At 36.6% G+C, this 23,913-nt stretch overlaps 1 protein-coding gene across 1 annotated transcript in view; it reads left to right on the forward strand.

Annotated features, from left to right (window-relative positions):
- Window positions 1–4,460: 4,460 nt before the first annotated feature.
- Window positions 4,461–23,913, forward strand: part of LOC126061808 (SAM domain-containing protein SAMSN-1) — a 60,532-nt gene continuing 41,079 nt past the window's right edge. The window contains exon 1 of the mRNA XM_049858593.1: window positions 4,461–4,624. Within this exon, the coding sequence (XP_049714550.1) occupies window positions 4,568–4,624 (57 nt within the window). The 5' untranslated portion in view covers window positions 4,461–4,567. The remainder of the gene's footprint in view (window positions 4,625–23,913) is intronic.

Here is a 23,913-nt window from a genome sequence, read left to right on the forward strand (position 1 = left end):
GGGCGGCTGTGAGTTGAAATCGACTTGAAGGTAACTTTTTTTTTAAAAAAGACTATTTAATTTGTAAAACATTTGAAGGGACTTGAAGGACTTATAAAGGGGAGTGTGTCCCTTACACAAAAAGACTAGTTAAGTATGGACTCCAGAGATGGGATGGGTTAACGACTTCAGAGAGTTAGGAAGTGTAAAGGTCCACAGAGAAGCCTCCCCCCGCCTCACCCCCTTAACTCTACCACAGGCCTGAGGGAATATCTATCCCACCTTCCTCTATAACCCCCAATCGAAACGATAAGGTGTTTTTGCCATCATATGGTAAGAATGTACAAGATAGCTAGAGGAGGGTACAATGACCAACTCTCCCTATGCTTCCATATGAATTTTAAACCATCACCTGGATTCATGAGTATCACACTAAACAGAGCTGCTGGAGACCCCAGTGAGTATTTGCTACAGAAATCCTGTGTAGATTTAGGATTTGGACAGAGAATGTAGGATCTCCTCTTTCACCAAGCCATAAGCAGGCAGGAACACAACACCTCCGTTGGAGTTATTTCTAAAAATCTCCCTTCTCCATGCTGTAGAGAGATGCCTGCTCTGCAGGAGAGGAAGAGAACTACCAAGGTTCAGTTGACTTTATGATGGACTCCTTCTTTTCTTTATCATGGGCAACTAAAATTTTGCAGATCTGTATGGAATGCTATCCATTCTTTTTATATAAGATGATTATTTTATCAGTAGTAGTAGTAGGTGCTGTCAAGTTAGCTCTGACTCATAGTGCCCCTATGTACACTAGAATGAAATGCCTGATCCTGCCCCATCCTCACAATCGTTGCTATGTTTGAGCCCATTTGTTTTACAATAAATACTAATTTCTGAGTTAGACTCTGATATACTCTTAATTTCCCTTATTTCTTGAAAGATATCTCTGTGTTGCCCTCCTCCAGCAATTCATTTGAGATATAATTAGGAGTATTTTAGATCATAGTTACTAAAAGAGTTCTTGGTCATTGTTGCCCCAGCAATACACAGGAACATAAGATTTACTGTGACTAAGTCCACATGTTAGAGCAGGCACAAAGAGTAGGGCAGTGAGGGTATCCTACTCCCATTCTAAAAGATTGGATTTAAAATTCATTTGTCCATTGAACAAAGATAGATGTCTTAAAATAAATTGTAGACTACAGATGATCCAAACATTACTATCTGATTTTATTCTTGACATTCAACCTTTTCCAAGTGTGAGTCAGCTTGATGTTAGGATGCAGAGAAATGTCAGTGGAGGTCATCAGTCAATCAAGATCTCAGAATCAAAGTTATCAGATCCCATGAGCTATACTTTTTTGACTCCCATCATTTAGTCTTGGACGAAACATTTCTGAGATTGCTGTGTTAAACGACCCTTTTATGGTTCATCTTACTTTCCCATAAATTACACCTCAATATCTGCCATTTGATTATAATCTCTTTAAAATTTTGACTCACTATCGATGACGCAGAAAGAGTAACCCATATATATGCCACAACTTCTCAACCTTGTTTCACCCTGTGTTATAATACTATCAAGGTAATGTGCAGAAACACAGCACCGAGACTTAGTTCTTTTGCAATTTCCCTGTTTCAAAACATGTCTTGAGCAACATGTGTCCCTAGTGGTTTAATCATGATCAGTGTGCTCCATACTCACCCTGCACCCGGTCCCTGTTTTGTCTACTTTTGACTTTTGAACTTTATGTCTCATTCTGGGTCACTCATTAAATTCTTCTGTGTCCCCAGAATTCCAAAAGTAGTAGATGATTGATAATAGGATTCACCACATGGTCACCTGATGGTTTCTGAGGATCAAGGAGCTTCACATGTTTAGATTGTAATAGAGCATCAGATGTCATAGTTGTCTTTTAATTTTCAGAAATTATTTTTCTTGAGTATAAGGGCAGATTAGAAAACTGCTTCTCCCATCTTTAATTTTGAAGGAAAAGATTATAGTTTTATTTACATTCTGAGTATTTCTTATAGTATGAATGATGACAGAATGCTTAGAAGCCATAAGCTGATTTTTTATCCAAACTGCTTTAGTATGATAACACTTTTTAAAACCACATCTAGCCTACAGTCACCATGAAGATAAATAGGCCCTATTGTTTAGTTATAATTGTAAAACATAAAATAGAGCAAATACTATCCAAACAGAACTTGTTAAATCTCATGGTTTTTTAGGATTTACAAACATCTTTTTGACATAAAACACTACTTAGATGATAAGTTGTATAATACCGTAATAAGTAGATCTTTTCATGAATTTCCTTTTTTATCTCCCTTCTACCCCACCCAAACCAATATGGTATAGTAAGGGCAAGTATTATTATTCCCATATTAATTGAACTCCTCAACTGAATTAAATTTCTATTCACAGATAAAGAAATGAGGGTTCCGAGGGAGTATATGATATGGTTAAGAAATACAGACTTTCATGACTTTCAACTTTGGGAGAAATGAAACAAAATTTTTGCTTCAGCCAGTTTTCTGGCAAACCCTAAACAGAATGTTTTAAAGAAGCCATGCTTCAAGGGAATTACCCAACCTCAGAGTCCTCAGTTTTCTAGTGTTATCATCTGTATCAGTATTTTGAAAGTACAAGTCCAATGAGTTTTGAAAATGTAATACTGCTTTTAAGATTTGGTAAGGAAAAGACACTACTCATACCTTCACAAGTGTATTCCTTCAATTCTATTATACATTTTTTAACTCTTCAAAATGCTTGATGCATTGACAAATTTCTGAGTGCCTAGAACAAAACAGATGCTCAATAATATTTGTTAAATAAATTAGTGAAAGTTTAACACTGGAACTGGCCATCAGGGAGGAGGGGCTTAGAGGTGGGAGGAAATAGTCTGCTGATTTGTCACCTATAAAAGCTGCCCGCTAGGAATACGGCACCACTGCTTTTCAACCCAGGGATTTTATAAGCAAATCCAGGCTTACTACTTTAACAAGCCTATTTTAGTGGAACAAGAGAGTTTCAGATGTTCTGAGAGTCTCCTTTTGGTAAATCCCCATATAACTGGAAAGTTCAATCTTATTGTCTTTACTTTCTGGGTATTTTGCATTTTGACATTATGATAACAATTTTTAAATCTTTAGTCTGATAAGGGAAGTCTTCTAAAGCCACAGTAAATGTCTTTCCAAAAACCAAACCCGGTGCCACCGAGTCGATTCTGACTCATAGTCCTTCTAAACAGACACTGTAGATGCTTCCTTTGAAGGTACCACACTGATCCATTGGATCATCATTGGAGTGAAAGATATTAGTATATGGCATCTTAGTTTGCAACAGGAAGATATCTGGTTAATTGAGGATTCTGTTTGGTTGGTGTCCTTAGTATTTAGGGTTGTAAAATGCAGTCATGTATTCAAAAAGTTGCTTAATATACAGGTGCATTTACTTTGGAAATAACTGTCTGATATTTATTCAGGATGAATTTCGTTCATGCTTTATTTTGAGAGTATATAAATACATGCTTTAAATAGGATGGGTAATGTTTAGGAATCCCTGGAAGGCACAAATGTTTAAACGCTGGGCTACTATCTAAAGGTTAGTGGTTTGAACCCACCCAGAGGCACCTCAGAAGGAAGGCTTGGTGATCTACTTCTGAAAGTTCATAGCCATGAAAATGCTATGGAGGACAGTTCTACTCTGAAATAATGGGACCTCCATGAGTCAGAATCAACTCGATAGTGACTGGTGTTGACTGGTATTGTTGTTGTTGTTGCCAGGTGCCATCGAGTCAGTTCTGACTCATAGAGACGCCATGTGTAACAACAAAATGTTGTCAGGTCCTCACAATCGTTGCTCTGTTTGAGCCCATTGTTACAGCCACTGTATCAGTGCATTAGGCTGAGGGTCTTCCTCTTTTCTGCTGACCCTGTACTTTACAAAGCACGATGTCCTTCTCCAGGGACTGGTCTCTCCTAATGACACATCCAAAGTACGTGAGACGAGGTCTCGCCATCCTCGCTTCTAAGGAGTACTCTGGCTGTACTTCTTCCAAGACAGATTTGTTCATTCTTCTGGCAGTCTATAGTATACTCATTATTCTTTGCCTGGTAGTATTGCTGAAAGTCCAGTTTATTTTGTCTTTTAAGTTATTTAGACGTTACTCAAAATCGATTATTCTGAGTATTCTCTTAATATTTTTTGCTTTGGTTTTCACTTCCCTCCACCCATAAAATGGTTTGATTTTTATTTTTATATAAACTAAAAGAGTGAATTTTTTTTTTTAAACTGTTATGACCCTTTGATAACAACAGACATGTTGAAGAGTGCAATTTGAGAACCTACCTCACACAGTACAGCAGTGGCAGGGCAATAAAGAGTTACCAAATAGTTACGGTAAGAAAAAACAAAAAACTCTAGATGTTGAAGTCATATCCTTACCAAAGAGGAAGTGGCAGCTCACTGGGCTGAAACTTATCTGATGCTGTATATCACAGAGAGCACACTGTTGACCGTTTTCAGTTGTTTCTGTAACAACAGAAAGTGCACTCGCTCTGGAAATAGTCAAAATTCAAAATGTTGAAGAGAAAACCATCCAACGTTTCAGAGAAGGAGAAACATCAAAAACCAAAGGTAAGGTAATTTTATGCATAGTCAAACAAAACAAAGCCATTTAATAGAACAGCTGTGTGTATGTGCATGTGAGCGTATACATACATACACATAAAAGTATATATGTATGTGTGTATGTATATATGTATGTGTGTGTGTATGTATTTTGTTGTATACTGCAAGAAAAAACTGGTATTACATACCAGTTATTTATATTTATGGCAAAAATAAAAAAGCAGAATCCACAGGAATGGCAAAGATAGATGTTGTCATTATTTACATCTGTGACTGAGGTTTGAGTTCAGAGCATCAGCTTCGTGGGAATCAGTTTGGTGGTCTCTTTTGAGAAGTTGATATTATTAAATCTCCTTGCACATTTGTAATGACCGTGAGGTTGTCAATGTCTATTTAAAAGTCTATTGAATGCATTTTATCCTCAAATAATGCATTCATTATAAGAACATTATAAAATGGAGGTATTTGTTTAAAATAGGGACATTTTCGTTTTTGAAAGTTAAAGTATGATCACTTGTTTGAGAGGTGTATTTTTCTTACTCTTGCTCTTGAACTAACGATATTACTAGAGAGAAGGTTGAGTTGTGCTTTGGGAAGCATCAAAGTCCCATAAATTCATAATGCATTTGTTGAATTGGTTCTATTTGGAACGTTATCGTATTCTTTGCCTCAACAATTGTCACTTTAAGAAAAAGTAGAACATGGGATAACAAGGTGTAGATTCGGCCATGGAAAACTCTATGCTAGATTTATTAATGACATAAAAGAAACAATTTGTGAAATACTGGGATAAGAAAATTTCTCCAATAATTGTCCATTTTTTAGTTTCTTAGATAAATCACATTTCCCATCTATTTATGAATAGATAAGCAAGAGCTGAGTCCAGATGTCTTTTTAAAAGATCAATCTAGTCTCTATTAATGGTCTTCATTTGCTTGGCACCTGTTCGGAGAGAAAGAGTAGGGAATTAATTGTGAACTTTTGAATTCATGTGGTATTGAACAGTGGTCAATATTTTGCAAATATTTGGATTAAGTTACTTTGTGACTTCTTTGAAGTAAATTAAGAATAAATGATCTCCTTTATTAATTATTTCTGATACAAAAATCTTATAAAAGTTACATTAAGCATCTTTAGTTAAAACATAGCTTGATAGCATACCAACACCAATATCACGATTTCTATCCTTTCCTTAGTATAATGATAACAGAAGATAACAGTTTTCAAAAAATATTTAAAAATTTCTACATCACTTACATTTCTAGTTAAGATTAATTTTGCATAAAATTTACTTGATTAAATGCAACAAATATTTATTGAAACGACAGAAGTCAATTGAAGTAACTGATTTCCTGAACTATTTAAAATATAAATGTGAAAATGTCTCATAGAGACTGCATTATGTAGTGAGTTACTATTATACTTACGTCATTGAACTGTTTTGAAAATGATATGTTAGGCTGCCATCGTTTGGCTTAATAGTGGAAACTACTGTAAAATAAAGGAGATATTGTTCATCTTATTGACTCCATATTATGCATAAAATTAAAAATATATTTGATAAAATACACACCTGGGATGTAGACACAGAAAATAATCACATTGGAAATATATCAATTTTTGTTGTGAATGAATTCCCAACTTCCCTTTCTTTAGGTGGATGGTTTCATTCTATACAAATTTAAAGAGATATGTACCTGTATAGGAAACCCTGGTGGCATAGTGGTTAAGAGCTATGGCTGCTAACCAAAAGGTCAGCAGTTCAAACCCACCGGGGAAACCCTATGGGCAGTTCTACCCTATCCTGTGGGGTCAGTATGAGTCGGAATCTACTCAATGGCAATGGGTTTGGGTTTTTTGGTACATGTATGTGTGCAAGGGCAGCTGTTTTCTATTCAGATGGATTGGATCGTTTCCTTTTAATATGATAGTGATATTTCTCCAGTTAGCATAATAACATCTTTAGAAACAACTCCAATTGACTGAGCATTTTCTAATGCAGAAAAAAATCACAAAAGACTTTGCATATTTTATGGCAAAAAAAAGTGGAACCCAAAAGGGATGGCAAAGACAGACGTTATAGTGATGTTCCTACAAATAAACCACTAGTAGAATGAGGAGTGTGAGTCCCTTCTTCTGCTGCAAAGAAACCTCAGGTCTCTGTCTAGAACGGTAGACTAGAACCACTAAGAATAGGTCTGAAGTACAGGGATTCATTGTCTGCACTGATTAACGACATGACAGCTCACATCTCTTGATCCAGAACTGTGCACTCTTCCAAAAATTCTGAGAGGAATTTCCTTGTTTCTGATTGCAAATGCTAAAGGAGCTAAAGAGTGACAACACTGAAAATGAGGGAAATAGTATTTAACCCTAAAAAAAAAAAAAAAAATTTTTTTTTTTTTTTTTTTTTAATCCTAGCCCATTTTAACTCCCATAGGGTATATTTCAGGCATCTTAGTACTTGATCCAAGTGCTGAATACATATTATACCTAATGTTACCCTGAATGGAAAGCATGAGACTGGTAATTTGAAAAGGAAATCAGTGGAGAAAGACATTGTCATTAATATTTTCAAAGGGGTCATGCAGCTATAAAAAAGTTGAAAACATTGGTAGGTAGAAAATGTAGTCGTAGATTATGTAAGAGTCCCATATCCAAAATTATTTATTGTTTCCTTACCTTCACCATGCTTACCAATAAGCATGTATATCAATCCAACACACTTGAAAGTACAGCTTTACCATCTGTAATTTTATCATTAATGTATCGTCTTTTTTTACCCTTTATTTCTCTGTTCATCTATTTTGGATATGAACTCTTTCTAATAGCTTGAAAATGAGGGCAATAGTATTCAAATTTATTATAAGCAATTCATAGGAGAGCTTGAGAGGGTGGGACCAGAGATACTCCATAAGGGAAACTGAAAAAGTCCTGAAGAGTAATTATAGAAGGAACCCACTAAATTTACTGTAATGTTAATAAACTCTAGCAAATTAAATGTCTCAGAATCCTCTGTGGTGTATCGGTGAGTTCTAAATTGAGAAAGAAACTTAATGAATACTACTTAAGTAGGTGGTGTATTGGTTAAGTGCTATGGCTGCTAACCAAAAGGTCAGCAGTTTGAATCTACCAGGTGCTCCTTGGAAACTCTATGAAGCAGTTCTGCTCTGTCCTGTAGGGCCTCGATGAGTTGGAATCCACTTGACAGCAATGGGTTTAATGGGTGGATTCTTCTACATTCAGATATATACATCAAAAATAGTCTTATTTAATATACATATAAGGTACTGTACTTTCCTTCTAGAATTTTGTTTTCTTATCACTAGTACCTATCACTAATAATGATTTAAAAGCTGTTAAGTATATCCCAGTCAGATTTGATAAAATATGATGTTATTGTACTTGATAAATGCTTCAATTATAGAACACAAGAACTTTTCCCTAAAAAATTTCACTTCAGTTTGTTTGTTTCCTATTATTTTCTATTTATATATTTATCTATAGTTACTTCTACATTTATATATTTATCTATTGTTACTTCTATATTTATTATTTCTATATTTATTACAAACCAGTTGCTGTGTTAAGAGCTTTTTGTATATTAACAAATATTTGTAAAATCTCTGTGAAAGAAGCATTTTTGTTTAGCCTCCTTTACAGATGAGAAAGCTATACAGAAGATTAATAACTTGAGCAAAGTCATAGAGGAATAATAAAAGTTTGTGATGTGAAATACACATGTCAGCTTCTGCTACCCGTGTTCTTAATTATCCCGCTGCCATTATAAGCAATCGGACTGTGAGATATTATTTCTATTTGCATCTTAAGTCACAGCTAAATTTTACGGCTACCAGGGAGACTATAACTTTAAGAGCGAGAGGATTATAGCTTCCGTAAGTTGGAAAGGAATTTAGAGTTCCTCTTTCCCTATCTCTTACTAAATGCAGAAATCCCATCTACAAAATTCTTCCAGGTGTTCACATAGCTTCAACACTTAACATTGTAAAACAGGAACAAAACAAAACAAAACTTTCTTAACATTCCAACGTTTAAACTGTCAAAAAAAACCATGTCCTAATATTGAGGTAAATATAACCACATACCTCCCTCTCGCACCTGTTATAACACATTCAATGTAGTAGGCAGCAGGGTGGCACAAACAGTTAAGTGATACACTACTAGCAGAAAGGTTGGCGGTTCAAACACACACACACAGGCACCTTGGAAGAAAGGCCTGGCAACCTGCTTCTGAAAGGTCACAGCCTTGAAAATCCTATGGAGCAGTTCTACTTTGTACACATGCGGTCTCCACGAGTCAGAATCAACTCGAGGGCAACTAACAACAACAATGCACCACAAAACCAAACCCATCATAGTCAAGTCGATTCCGACTCATAGCAACCCGATAGGACAGAGTAGAACTGCCCCACAGAGTTTCCAAGGAGCACCTGGTGGATTCGAACTGCCGACCTTTTGTTTAGCAGGCATAGCACTTATCCACTACACCACCAGGGTTTCCACAACAACAATAGGCTCTTAATAAGTATTTGTAAAGTGGGTGAACTTTCTTGAACCTATTTTGTGCAGTCTGATTCCAGTATAAATATTCCCTAACGTTATATAATTTCATTACTCTTGTTAGCAAGCCTGTTACTGTGTAAGAGTTTGTGTGTGTGTGTGTGTGCGTACATACAACTGGAATTCGTTTCTGAGTTTTGTTTTAAGAAGAGCCCCAATACAGCAAACGTTGTACACGAATCCTTGGAGAGGCCCATCACTATGTGATATGAGGCCTATGCTCCAGTTTAGGAGATAGGGTAGAAACTTGGAAAATAGGAAAAAAAAAAACTCACCCCACAAATGAAACTTGGTTACTGTAATTAGAACTTGGCCTTTACTGGGCTAAGATTAATGATCTGTGTTAATAAATTTTAACTGAGGTTTTTCTTTAAATAAAGGAGATTCAAATCCCGCTGTTATTTTAAAGGGAAACGTTGAAGTAATGGCAGTTCTGGAAATAGCTTTTTTTTTTCTTTTTCCCAAACCATTCTTTTTAATCTAAAGTGCATACTAAATGAGACACCATTAGTGTCACAGATGCTAATTTTCACCAGCAATGACTGAAGTGGCATTGTTTCCCATTTGCATTTGATCCTAGCAATGATGAGAGGTGATGAGTTGATGATGCGCTGTTTTCCTGCACTACCCGCTGTGCAAATTTATGCTCCTAGACAAGGATGACACATAGTTGTGGCATTAAAGAGTATTCTTCCTTGCTTTTTCGAACGAGGCTGTTGAGATACATTTTAACTCTTATCTAACCGGGTGTGATAACAGGGAAGAGAAGTTCACATGCTCTGGTGCTTACTCTGGGCCAGGTACTTGAACAAGGTGCTCATGTCCATTATTTAATCTTCCCAAGACCCTTAGGACATAGGCATTATTTATTTATTTTCCAATTTACAGGGAAGAAAATAGTCACATAGAGGTGAAATACTTTGCCCAAGGTATCGTAGATATTAGAGAATGACTTGGAATCCTATGGAAAAATTTTCTGCTTCTAAACCTGTAGATTTCTCCTCCACTATTCCTTTTTGCTTCTTTATCTGGGGTGTAATTTTCAGCCTTTAATGTAGATGAATTCATTTGGTTTGGCTCTTCAAATAACATTATCCTGAATATGGGATATGCAATGCAGATAATATTTTGGATTCACTATTTCCCAAGATTTTGTTTTAAAAAAATGTTGAGTATAAATAAGCGTTTATCTTAAATTTTGGTTATCACCAAAAAAACAAACAAAACACTACCCAGAGGTTATCTTCATTTATTTACTTAGTATTTCTGTCCTATTTGTTTTCTACTGATATTTTCCAAAGATTTAGAGGTTTATTCATTCATCCTTCGGTTCAACAGTATTTATTGAGTACTTTCTCTGAACAAGGCATTGTTCCATATGCTGAAGGTAACATGGTATTTTTTAAAAAAAACAGATCTGTTGCCATTCAGTCAATTCTGACCAATAGTGACCCTATAGGACAGAGCAGAATTGCCCCATAGGGTTTCCAAGGAGTGACTGGTAGATTCAAACTGCCAGCCTTTTAGGTAGCAGCCAAGCTCTTAACCACTTTGCCACCAGGGCGCCAAAACCAAACCCGTAGGCCTCTAGTCGATGCTGACTCATAGCAACCCTGTAGGGCAGAGTAAAACTGCCCCATAGGGTTTCCAAGCCTGGAAATTTTTATGCAGACTGCCACATCTTTTTGCCACAGAGCAGCTGGTGGATTTGAACCACCAACCTTTTGGTTAGCAGCCAAGTGCTTTAACCACTGCACCACCAGGGCTCCGTAAAAAACCCTGCCCTTTATAGGATTTACACATACTGGACATGACAGACAATAAACAAGAAAAATATATTAAGTATTTTTTTTTTATATATAGTATAATATACTAGGTAGTGATAAGTGCTGAGAGAAAAAAAAAGAACAAAAGATGCAAGGAGATTTAAAGTATGAGAGACCATGAAAGCCTCGGCAAAATGGGACATTTGAGAAAGAATGCAAAGAAAATGAAGGAGTTGGTGAAGGAATTGGCTGAGGAAATAGCATTCCAGGCAGAGGGAATACTAGTGCAAAAAGCCTTGAGGTGGGAGTGCCTCTGGTGTGTTTGAGAAATAATGGAACAGAATAGAAGGGGAAAAAGAGTAACCAGGAGCAACCAGATCATGGAGGGCCTTCTAAGTCATTTTAAGGATTTTAGTTAGTATTGAGGGATTCTGAGGTGTGACAAGATCTGGCTTTAGTCTGGCTTTTATGTTTCAAACACAAAATGGGCGAGGGAAGAAGTAGGAAAACCGATCAGGAAGCCACTGAAAAAACGAGGCAAGAGATGATGGTAGCTTGGACAAGGATAGTGGGAGGACAAGGGTAGATGACCAGACTTTGAATTTTAGACCTATTTTTACATCTTGTATTCATTTGAATATGTATGGGAAATTTATTTCACACACTCTGAATATGTCCAACAGAAAGTTTGCCACTGCCTAGCTCCATTCTTGCTTTTAGCTGAGACCTACATTACAGAGAAATGGCCCCATTCCACTGCTCACAGCCACCACGTCACTCCAATCCTTACTACTAGAAATTCACCTCAAAATTGGTATGCTACTTTCTTTTCTTCCTTCAAAATATGATTTCCTATTGGATTTACTTTTAATTTCTAACCAAAACAAACCAAATCTCTTGCCGCTGAGTCAATTCCAACTCATAGCGACCCTGAAGAACAGAGTAGAACTGTCTCATAGGGTTTCCAAGGAGCGCCTGGTGGATTTGGACTGCCGACCTTTTTGTTAGCAGCCATAGCTCTTAACCACTATGCCACCAGGGTTTCCTTTTTAATTTCTAGAGCATCTCATATCAGAAGAGAAGAACTAATAACTTGCTCAGGTTATCCATGTTTAATTAATTTAAAATGCTAAGTAATTTTTATCTTTGAAAACTTTCCTCCAAACAAAGCATTAATTCATTTTAGCCTTCCTATTTTATGTAACACAAGTTTTTAGTCAAATTTTGTAGTGATCAAGTAGAAAAGGTTTGGGGCCAAATAGATTAACTATACTTGAACAAAACACAGTGCCTAAGCAATATACAGAAAGTTCAGGAGGCAAAATGGCTAAGAGAAATGATAGAAGACTGGCTTCCCCTTTATTTGGAAATTTAGTTATTATATCCTACATAAAACCAACCAAACCAAACCTAGTGCCATTGAGTCGATTCCAAGTCATTATATCCTACAGAAAGAGAATAAAGCAACTACCTTGACTCTCAATGCACTAAATTTGTTAAATATCAGTTTAATAAAACACTTATCTTTAAACTTTCCTTCATTTGGTTTGGAGATAAATGGCTTCATTATCCCTGCAGATTCTGTTTTTTTTCATAATGGAATCAAATCTATACTCTATGTATCTAAGTTTCCAAATTTAGCATTACCAAACTGACCCATTTCTCTTCCTTTCTAGTGTTAAGACTTTAGGTGAACTTTTAGAAACAAGATATTCATAATTAGCTTCTCAGTAGAGAACAAAATGTTCTCCATTAAGAATTGATTAATAAGAATACAAGAGGTTTTTAAGCTGTCTCTGGTGGTAGATGAAGTGGTTCTTGTATGTACAGAGAGAGCTATTTGTCACCACAGCTCACTAAGTCTCCTCCATCCTCTTAAGTGAAGAGGTTTAGAAATTTTCACTAAATGGAAGTGAGGATTTTCAGCTATTTTCTTCCTTCTAACTACCCTAGATCCCTCTCTTCACTTCTAGTTGACCAGTGCTCTCATGCAGCCAGCCACGTATTTAACCTGGGCTTTTCCACATTACATAACCTGGGCTTTTCTCTATAGCACCTTCCTTTTACCTAAACTCTCTAGTCTTCCTCCTTGATATTTTTCCTTCCTCCACACTTACTTTTGTTATGTCCCACTAGGCTTCTATTAGAAATCACTTGAGAAATGACGGAAGTAAAATATTTGTTCTCTCCCTTGACCTGTGGCTTTCTGGCTAGATATTAAATCCATGTGGGATCCAAAACCAAAAATAAAATTACAAAAATACCTAAGTAGGAGCCCTACCTTCAGATATTCTGATTTAGTTGCTCTACTGAGGCACCATGTTTCTGATACCCTGACCACTCTCATAATTTTCTGTCTGTGATTCCCTTAGCCCAGAATGTCTTTGCCCACTTTTTCCAACTAATAAACTCATAGCCATAATTTGATACCTAGCTGAATTGTCACCCTCTCAAGAAAGCCTTCACCAGTTACCCAAGGCAGTTGTTGGGGGTAGTTTGGGAGAGTAGGAAACATGGACTAGAGTCATATAGACCTGGGTTTGAGCTCCCTTTTTTGTATCCCCTAACCAGGGACTTCGAACATTTCATTAAGCCTCTTTTGAGCCTCAGTATGCTTACTTGAAAAAGGCAATGTGTTAAAGCATATCTCATAGGGTTGATGTGAGAATTAAGTTAATTCCCCTATGTAAATGTCTAGCACACAGGAAGTGTTCACTTATTAATCTCTCCCTCCTTTCTCTTTTTGTGGTACTTGTTCCACACTTCTATTATTTATTTCAATATGTCCTTCCTACTCAATTTATCATCAAAAACAGGGTGGAGGGCATCTTATTTATATTTGTATTTCTGGAGTTTTTTTTCTTTTCTTTTTTTTTGGTGAGTGAGGGAGATTGAATCAAGTGTGTCTAACTATCAGACTCCATGTGCTTTTTATTAGACTTTGACTAGAACCGAAATGTATTACAGTGTAGAACATGGTAGTGATTTCTCAACGTATGTGTGATGAGTGTTGAATGACTAATGGAAAGTGTTAGACATCTAAAGTAGTAACCCACTTCAGGGTAGTATCACAAAGTAATGAAATAAAACAATAATCAAACATTGTGCTGTAATCTGTCTGAAGAAAAAAAAAAATTTTAGCAAAAGATTATTGCTTCCCAGGGAGTTTAGAAAGAGGTGGAAGGACTAGAAATTTTCCACTGTGTCTAAAGAAGCATTCAAATCAGCTGAAGTAAATATTTCATTTGGCACAGCAGACTTGTTCACATAGGTGAGATGTGTACTTCAGGCTATCATAATAACTTCATGTCTCTAGCCCTTAACACCACCAATTCACTTTACTGTTACTATACTACATGAATCTAACTTTTGGCTGTGATTTGGTACCTGGCTAGTGCAAAAGGCTAACATGCTCTCTGCTAACTGAAAGGATGGAGGTTTGAGACCACCCAGAGGTGCCTCGGAAGAAACGTCTGGTGGTCTATTTCTGAAACATCAACGATTGAAAACCCTATGGGACACAGTTCTACTTTGACACCTATGGGATCACCATGTGTCAGAATTGACTCAATGGCAACGGTTTGGTTTGGTAGCATTTCTTCCAGGTGAGACAATTCTTTGGTCAGGCAACAGGAATATTCATTCTTCTTGACAGCTGACTATCTCATAGCAAATCAATAGCTGATATTGCCATTTTTGGTATCTTATTAGTTTGGTAAATGAGTAAGTTCCCTGTGATTGTTTCCTGACCAAGATATTGGGTTTCTTGAAGGACTGGCCTGAGTTACCACCTGGCCTCACTTCCAGATACCTTTTCTTCAAACACATAAAATGAAGGCAACTAAATCACAAGGTTTCTTCTCTTAGTAATTTCAGTAATTTAAATCCTGGAATAATATTCAAAGCAGATTTACCTTATAGCAAATTCTATTTTACAATACATAGTGATATGGCATTAGTCTGGATGTTTGGAAACAGCACATTGAAATTTTGAGTTTACTTTCTGAATATTTTTTATGGTCACAGCTATACAACTTTGATTTGTTTTTAAATTAGGTAAAAAGAATAAAATATGGAATCAAATATATAAAATTTGAAATCCTTATACACATCTTTCTTTGTACCATCATTATTATATAGCCATCATTTCTTTTGTTTGATTCACTTAAGTTAGGCCATCTAAAAATTTCAAATTACTTGAAGATTATGAATATCTCACTATAATTATTTATTAATTTTAAAGCAGTCATTACTAATAAAACAAATGTTTGTATTTTGAAAAGTACAACCCCTTCAAAGATGAACGTTCTTTCTACGGTGTTGTCATTATATTGTAGGTTAAGGAATTATCATAATTGTATTCAATTCGATCATTACTATTATATTTCAACACCGTTATTAACCCTTCAATAGATTTAAATATTCATAAGCCAAATCCAAAATTGCTGAAAGGAAAATAAATGTAATTGACAATGAGAAAGTTATAATACTCACAAATCTTCCAACATCCTAGCACGGGCATACTACGATTTTTTTCCACCCATTCTTTCCTTGTTTGGGATTACATACCATATATTTGCCCCACATAAACATGTCTGTTCTTACTAAGAAAAAAACGTTTAAATTCTTAAGCCCATTGGCAGCGGGTGCTGCCTGAGATGGGAATGTTTATAAGCTTTATGATATTAACTGCAGCACTCAACCTCAGGTGGCATAAAGCATGCAAAAAAGAACTTTCTGTCAGTTTTATTATTTCTAAAAAGGTTCCCCTTGAAGCAGAAGAGTGACCTTGCTCTGCTGAGCTGACATATGCCACTGGATTAATGGTTGAGCTCTGCTGGAGGGAAGCTCACGGAAACATTACAACTCCAGAAGCTGGGCTGGCAGTGACCATTAATCAGGGGGACCAAAATCATGCATCAAACACACTCATTTAAAAGTAGTAAAAATGACTTAAAAAAAAAAAAACTTTTTGAGAATTAGCTTAGTGTTTGTCATCACTTGTGTTCAAAGAGATCGCTGCATGACTAAACTATTCCTTGGGGAGACCTTTAGAAAGGTAATTATGCACCCAGAGGCCAAGTGAATGCGGGGGACATTTACTGCTAATGGAGGTAACAAGGAGTTTTAATTCCAGAGAATTTGATGGGAAAGTATATTAAATAAGTTCTATCTTCCCAACCTAATTTACTCACCTTTATTTAACCATGTTTTCAAAGCAGTGGGTACAAAGAATGTTTGCCTCCTTTGTGATTATTTTATTTTTAAAACTGGAGTAACTGGATTTAGTGGTAGAAACATTTGACTGGAAAACTTGTTAGGGAAATTTTCAGAAAACTTTTTTTTTTTTTTTTTTTGAGGTTTAAGTCAACAGATTCAACTATTAAGTATGATAAAAAAAAAAAAAAAAGGTCTTCAACATACTTTACAGTCTTCCATAATGTGTTACCTAAGGAAAAATTTTCAAGAGTTTTATGTCTCTGATTATTGAAAAAAAAAAAGGCTTAAATCTAAGATCCTGAGATTTTTTAGCTTAATTTAACTGATGATATCAAGTTACTCTTGCTTTTTTTCCACTTTTTTTTTTTTTGGATGATAAAATTGAATAGGCGTAATTTCTCTTATTTTACTATTAAGTCTTTAAGATCAATGATACTAAATAGAATAGATATGATATAATTTTATTATAGGTAGAACAAATAGAAGAATAAGGAACTTGTTAAGAAAAACAAGATAAAGTTGATATTTCAGATGTAGTAAGCTCTGTTGAAATCGTTACTTCAAAGTTATTCTTCTTCTAAATAATAGTTGCCTTATTTTACCATGATCTTCAACATTACCTTCTTTTTATCAGCCATATTTTGCTCAGGAGGCCAACCCTATGTTCTATGGAGAATTATATATTTGTTTTTGCAGTTTAGGTATTGGATTAAATTAATTGATATTGATGTGTCCACAGTTAAAACGTTACTTAATATTTAGTTAAAAAAATTTTAAAAACTGCATATGCACACAATAGAAAGCTAATTTCTAAATTTATGAGAGGAAGACATATATTTTTTGTAACTAGAAATATGAATCACCCATCCTTGATACCACCTTCCCTGTATCAAAGGGTCTGTTGTTGTTAGTTGCTGTCAATTTGGCTCTGACTCATGGTGGACTTGTGTGCAGAGTAGAATTGCACTCTATGGGATTTTAACGCTGTGACCTTTTGGATGCAAATCTTTACTCCTCTCTTCTGAAGTGGGTTAGAACCACCAACCTTTTGGTGACTAGTCAAGGGCTTAATGGTTTGTGCCCCAGGGACTCCTATCAAGGTATCTGGAAAACAAAATTAATAAAGAGGAATTTGCTCAAGGAAATTATTTCAGAATAGGAATGTGAAATGCATGCGACACATGTTACCTATAATTCGTCCCCCTGCCACATTTCCAAGAAAACACACTACCTTCTGTAACATAGCTTTTGTGGTTGTTAGGTGCCATTAAATCAGTTTCAACTCACAGTGACCCTGTGTACAACAGAATGAAACATCATCCGGTCCTGCACCACCCTCACAACTGCTACTATGCTTGAGCGCATCTATCTTGCTGAGGGTTTTCATCTTTCTCACTGACCCTTTACCAAACATGATGTCCTTCTCCAGGGACTAATCCCTCCTGATAACATGTCCAAAGTGTGTGAGATGAAGTATCACCATCCTAGCTTCTAAAGAGCATTCTGACTGTACTTCTTCCAAGACAGATTTGTTCATTCTTCTGGCAGTCCATGGTATAGTCGATATTCTTTGCTTACACCATAATTCGAAAGTGTCAACTCTTTTTCGGTCTTGCTTATTCATTGTCCAACTTTCAAATGCATATGAGGTGATTGAAAATACCATGGCTTGAGTCAGGCACACCTCAGTCCTCAAAGTGGCATCTCTGCTTTTCAACACTTTAAAGGGGTCTTTTGCAGAACATTTGCCCAATGCCATGTGTCATTTGATTTCTTGACTTCTGCTTCCCTACATGTAGATTGTGGATCCAAGTAAAATGAAATCCTTGACAAAGTCAATCTTTTGTCTGTTTATCATGATGTTGCTTTTTAGTCCAGTTGTGAGGATTTTTTTATTTTATTTTATGTTGCAATGTAGTCTTTGATCTTCATCAGTAGGTGCTTCAAGTCTCTTCTCTTTCAGCAAGCAAAGTTGTGTATGAGTCTTCCTCCAATCCTGATGCCCTATACAATCCTGACATGTATACCTATACAAAATGCCTTTGATATTGTAAATAGTACATATAAGTATTTGAAAATGAATGAATATAAATTGACAAGATGACATCTAATACACATTAATAACTTAACTTATTTTGTGTATAAATATAATCTGCATTTAGGAACTGTGTCTATATTTATATTCTCTTAATTTTTAACATGTCTACATTTAGTTTACACCAATTAAGGTAGTTTGATTGATGGCTCAAATAAAGTGTACATTCCTCTAGGATAGATTCCTGTCTTATTTATCCAAATAGCCCTTACTCCAACTATAAAATTTAGCCATAGAAGCTACTTAGTAAATTTATGTCCAGTTACGTAATATAAAACCAGACAGTTTTTAATTAAACATCAGGAAATAGTTTTCATTGGTATTAAGTTAGTATAATTTGCTTTCAGATAACTGCAAAATGTATGATTTTTGACATTTAACATGAAGAGGAATGCGGGAGTTGTCATCTGCAATGGTTTGTTCAAGCCTAACAACTCTAGGGTTTTTCTCCACAGATACTACAGCATTTGAGGGCAGAGGCAATCAATGTTGAGTTGAAATGGTGAGACGTTGGCAAGTGGTCTCATAGATGAGGTGGGATTTAACCCTGCCCTTGAAGGCTTTGTCTAGGTAGACAGAAGAAAAAATGAGGACCATTCCTTGAAAGTAGAACATCATGAGTGAGAGCTTAGAGACCTAAAGGAATGTGTCCACAGTGGCCATCAAGAAGATGATCTGGACTGGAGCCGAGAGTCAGTGTCAGAAGTTCTGCTTAGTCAGGTTGACTAGGCTTGTGCAGCATGCTGAGTTTGGGCTTTATTTTGTTGACTATGGAAACGTATTTAAACTCTCTAAGCCTTGGTTTTCCACATCTGTAAACTAGAGGAATCAATGCCTAGATTGGAGAAGAATAGTGTTGATTTAATCAAACGATTATAAATAAAAAGCTTGGCATAGACCTTCGCATGTAGAAAGCTCTCAGTGTCCATCATAGCAATGTGAATAAAGCTTTACATTTTGAGAAGAATGAGATGATTACTGGTATGTTAGGAGAATTAATTTAGTAGTGTTATGTTAGATAATTGCAGAGGCAGGAGACTGGGGACAAAGAAGCTGACGGTTGTTGCACTGGTCCAGGCATGGGGTTACAAGCACACATTTGAGTAGCAGTCACGAGAAAAAAAAAAAAGGTTCCTACAGCAAAGGTTTACAGAAAGAACCGAGCAGATATGAAGGCTGAGTGTGTGTGTGTGTGTGTGTGTGTGGTGCTTGCATATTTCCTTGTGTGTCCAAATGCCGTAAAGAGAACCGTGAGCAAATACAGGTTTGCAACAGTGCAGGTGAGAAGAGTTGCAGGGTTCAGGAGGCAGGGACAAACAGATACCCAGGATAGAAACAGAGAGAGCCTTTTGTTGGCATGCCTGCCTCCCAGCCTAAAGGCAAGCAGAAAACAACTACAAAAGTGCACACCCTGCAGAAATTCTTGAAGGTTTCAAGGAAGAGGTGGTGCGATGAAAGAATTCCAGGAGGGTTAAGAGGAACTATTTGCTGTATTTGTTTGCTGTATTTGTTTAGGGGTTTTGCAGAGATAGAGATGAAAGAGAAGGAGAAACAGAGAGAGAGACAGAAAGAGAGACAGAGAGAAAGAGAATAGAAAGTGCGAAGTGTGAAATAAAGCAATAATGCAGGAGTGACTGGGCCAAGAAGTCCTGGTTGGCACAAATGGCTAACCTAAAGGTTGACTGTCCAAGCTCTCCCAGAGATGCCTTGGAAGAAAGACCTGGTGACCTGCTTCCAGAGGGTCACAGCCATGAAAACCCTATGGAGGGAAGTTCTACTCTGCAACACATGGGGTCACCATGAGTCAACATGATGGCAGCTGGTTTTTTGTTTTGCTTTGTTTTTTTGAATGGGCCAAGCAGAAGGCTTACCACGAGGGCCGCGGTGGAGGGGCAGGCAAGAGTCTGAGCAATTTTAAAAGCCTGATCATCACAGCCACATTTTAAAAAAGTTTTTAGTTTTCTTTATATTCTATCGGCTATTGTAGGAATTGGTGATTCTATGTGACTGACCTTTGCCAGATTAAGCTTTTTGCCTGAAAAGAAAGATATTTAAAATATGTAAAAAACATCATTTACTTTAGTTAAGCCCAGGGACTCCTCTAATCTCTTGATCATGATTTCTCTGCACTTCCTAAAAGTACAGCAGGACTTATAGCATGTGGATGCAATGTAAACATAAGACACAGTTGTAAGCCATGCAGAACTGCAATAGACAATTTTAAACAGTAGGTTATTTTTTTACCTATAAAACTTCTTTTGTTACATTAAATACTCCGATATGAATAACCACTCTTACGGGCATAGATCATTCAACATTTAATTTTTTTTTTTTTTTTAAGTTCTTTAAGACAGTTTCAGTTTGCCGAAAATATTTCTAGTGGCATATCAGCTTCTGAAAGTAGAGCTTTAGCATGGAAATTCTGACACAACTTTAAAACACCGTGGCAGAGTCAGAATCTGTACTTCCTTTCAATGTTTTGTAGTCGATAGAAAAGTTACTGAACCAGAGGGATCAAGTAGGCTAACTTTGTTCGAAGAGTCCAGGTGTACATTAAAAATATTTAGAGCTTTGATGTCTGTTTGAGCACTGGGTTGTCTTTACCCAAGGTTAAGATGTTAGTGTTGAGGGCAACATTTCACAGTTCTGTTTATCTTTTAGCCTTCAGCTTGCTGACGCCTTGCACAACCGTCTCCCATTGGCACCACATGACAGTGTAATTATTTCACAGTGAGGCAATCCTAACAGATTTTTTTAAGTGAGTTAAATTTATTTCACACTGTTCAAAAGATCTCAGCACCTAAGTTAGTTAGAACAATTAAATCCTTGAGTGCTTTTGGATAAAGCCTGATAAGCTTTTATGGAGATTCACCATTTTATTATTATCGAATATGCATACAAGGGCTTGAAGAAACAGGATTCTGATTTTCAAGAATTTATTGCTAACCAACACTCCATGTGCACTATTTAGAAGATATGAGAACTCGTTGGCCAAGTGCACGTAATTTTAATTTGCCGGTATAGCTCCAGATTCTGAGGAGATCTGACTCACGTTTGCAAATGTCCTCTTTGAAACAGATTGTGAAACTTTCCCACCAGTGCCTTACACAAATACTAAGTCATGCAGGGGATGATATTTTATTTCAACACCCCCAAGATTGGTGGCTGGTTAGGAAATGAAAATAAAGGTGAAGTTCTTCTGGGTTTTGTCAAAAGGTTGATTCACATTTCCAAGAGAGACCTCCTAACTCTTCTTCACGTGGTAAATGCCTTCGGAAGACTGTTTAGTTCCATTCTTTTCACCAAGCTAGCTTTGCCATGATTCCTATTCTGCTCAGGAAGCAGGTTTCTTTGAACAAAGATGACAGGATCAAAACTTTGTAACAATAGTGTAGTGGAAAACATATCAGGGTGAAGAATTAAGAAAAAAAAAAGATTTTTTTTCTAGTTCTGGCTCCTACAACAGTTTCCGTATTGAAAAGGATTAAAGGATGTCTAAGGTTTTTTTTTTGTTGTTTTTTTTTGTTTTTTTAATTTTTATTAAGCTTCAAGTGAACATTTACCATTCCAATCAGTCTGTCACATGTAGGTTTACATACATCTTACTCCCTTCTCCCACTTGCTCTCCCCCTATTGAGTCAGCCCTTACAGTCTCTCGTTTTGTGCCAATTTTGCCATCTTCCCTCTCTGTCTATCTTCCCATCCCCACTCCAGTCAAGAGTTGCCAACACATTCTCCCGTGTCCACCTGATTTAATTAGCTCACTCTTCATCAGCATCTCTCTCCCCGCCGCTGACCAGTCCTTTTCATGCCTGATGATTTGTCTTTGGGGATGGTTCCTGTCCTGTGCCATCAGAAGTTCTGGGGAGCATTGTCTCTGGGATTCCTCTAGTCGCAATCATACCATTAGGCATGGTCTTTTAATGAGAATTTGGGGTCTGTATCCCATTGGTCTCCTGCTCCCTCAGGAGTTGTCTGTTGTGCTCCCTGACAGGGCAGACATCGATTGTGGCCAGGCACCAACTAGTTCTTCTGGTCTCAGGATAATGTAGGTCTCTGGTTCATGTGGCCCTTTCTGTCTCTTGGGTTCTTAGTTGTCGTGTGACCTTGGTGTTCTTCCTTTGCCTTTGCTCCAGGTGGGTTGAGACCAATTAATGTATTTTAGATGGCTGCTTGTTGGCATTTAGGACCCCAGGCGCCACAATTCAAAGTGGGATGCAGAGTGTTTTCATAATAGAATTGTTTTGCCCATTGACTTAGAAGTCCCCTCAAGCCAAGTTCCCCAGACCCCAGCCCCTGCTTCGCTGACCTTTGAAGCTTTCATTTTATCCCGGAAACCTCTTTACTTTTAATCCAGTCCAATTAGGCTGACCTTCCTTGTATTGAGTGTTGTCTTTCCCTTCACCCAAAGCAGTTCTTATCTACTGATTGATCAATAAAAAGCCCTCTCCCTCCCTCCCTCCCCCCTTTGTAACCACATAAGTATGTGTTCTTCTCCGTTTTTTCTATTTCTCAAGATCTTATAATAGTGGTCTTATACAATATTTGTCCTTTTGCCTCTGACTCATTTCGCTCAGCATAATGCCTTCCAGATTCCTCCATGTTATGAAATGTTTCACAGGTTCGTCACTGTTCTTTATCGATGCGTAGTATTCCATTGTGTGAATATACCACAATTTATTTACCCATTCGTCCGTTGATGGACATCTTGGTTGCTTCCAGCTTTTTGCTATCGTAAACAGAGCTGCAATAAACATGGGTGTGCATATATCTGTTTGTGTGAAGGCTCTTGTATCTTTAGGGTATATTCCGAGGAGTGGGATTTCTGGGTTGTATGGTAGTTCTATTTCTAACTGTTTAAGATAACGCCAGATGGATTTCCAAAGTGGTTGTACCATTTTACAATCCCACCAGCAGTGTATGAGAGTTCCAATCTCTCCGCAGCCTCTCCAACATTTATTATTTTGTGTTTTTTGAATTAATGCCAGTCTAGTTGGTGTGAGATGGAATCTCATCGTAGTTTTAATTTGCATTTCTCTAGTGGCTAATGATCGAGAGCATTTTCTCATGTATCTGTTGGCTGCCTGAATATCTTCTTTAGTGAAATGTGTGTTCATATCCTTTGCCCACTTTTTGATTGGGTTGTTTGTCTTTTTGTGGTTGAGTTTTGACAGAATCATGTAGATTTTAGAGATCAGGCGCTGGTCGGAGATGTCATAGCTGAAAATTCTTTCCCAGTCTGTAGGTGGTCTTTTTACTTTTTTGGTGAAGTCTTTAGATGAGCATAGGTGTTTGATTTTTAGGAGCTCCCAGTTATCTGGTTTCTCTTAAGGTTTTTTAAGAACCTTACCAGCTTTTTTTTTTTTTTTTACCAGCTTTATACTATAAAATAATATTTTGTAATAATTATTATGAATTATTATTATAGAATTATTATGCAAAACTATAGAAGAAATGTGACTAATTTTAAAAAATGAATTCTCTTAAGTAGCTTTTCATTATTCATTGTATTGTGTAGGAACCACATACACAAATGTCTTCAGATACCTCAATTGGCACTTGCTTAAAAAAAAAAAAAAAAAAACCTTTTTTTTTTTAGCCCTATTTTTATGGAAGCCAAGTAGACTATATGG

Source organism: Elephas maximus, chromosome 18, assembly GCF_024166365.1.
Source record: "Elephas maximus indicus isolate mEleMax1 chromosome 18, mEleMax1 primary haplotype, whole genome shotgun sequence".
In the NCBI taxonomy this organism is placed as follows: Eukaryota; Metazoa; Chordata; class Mammalia; order Proboscidea; family Elephantidae; genus Elephas; species Elephas maximus.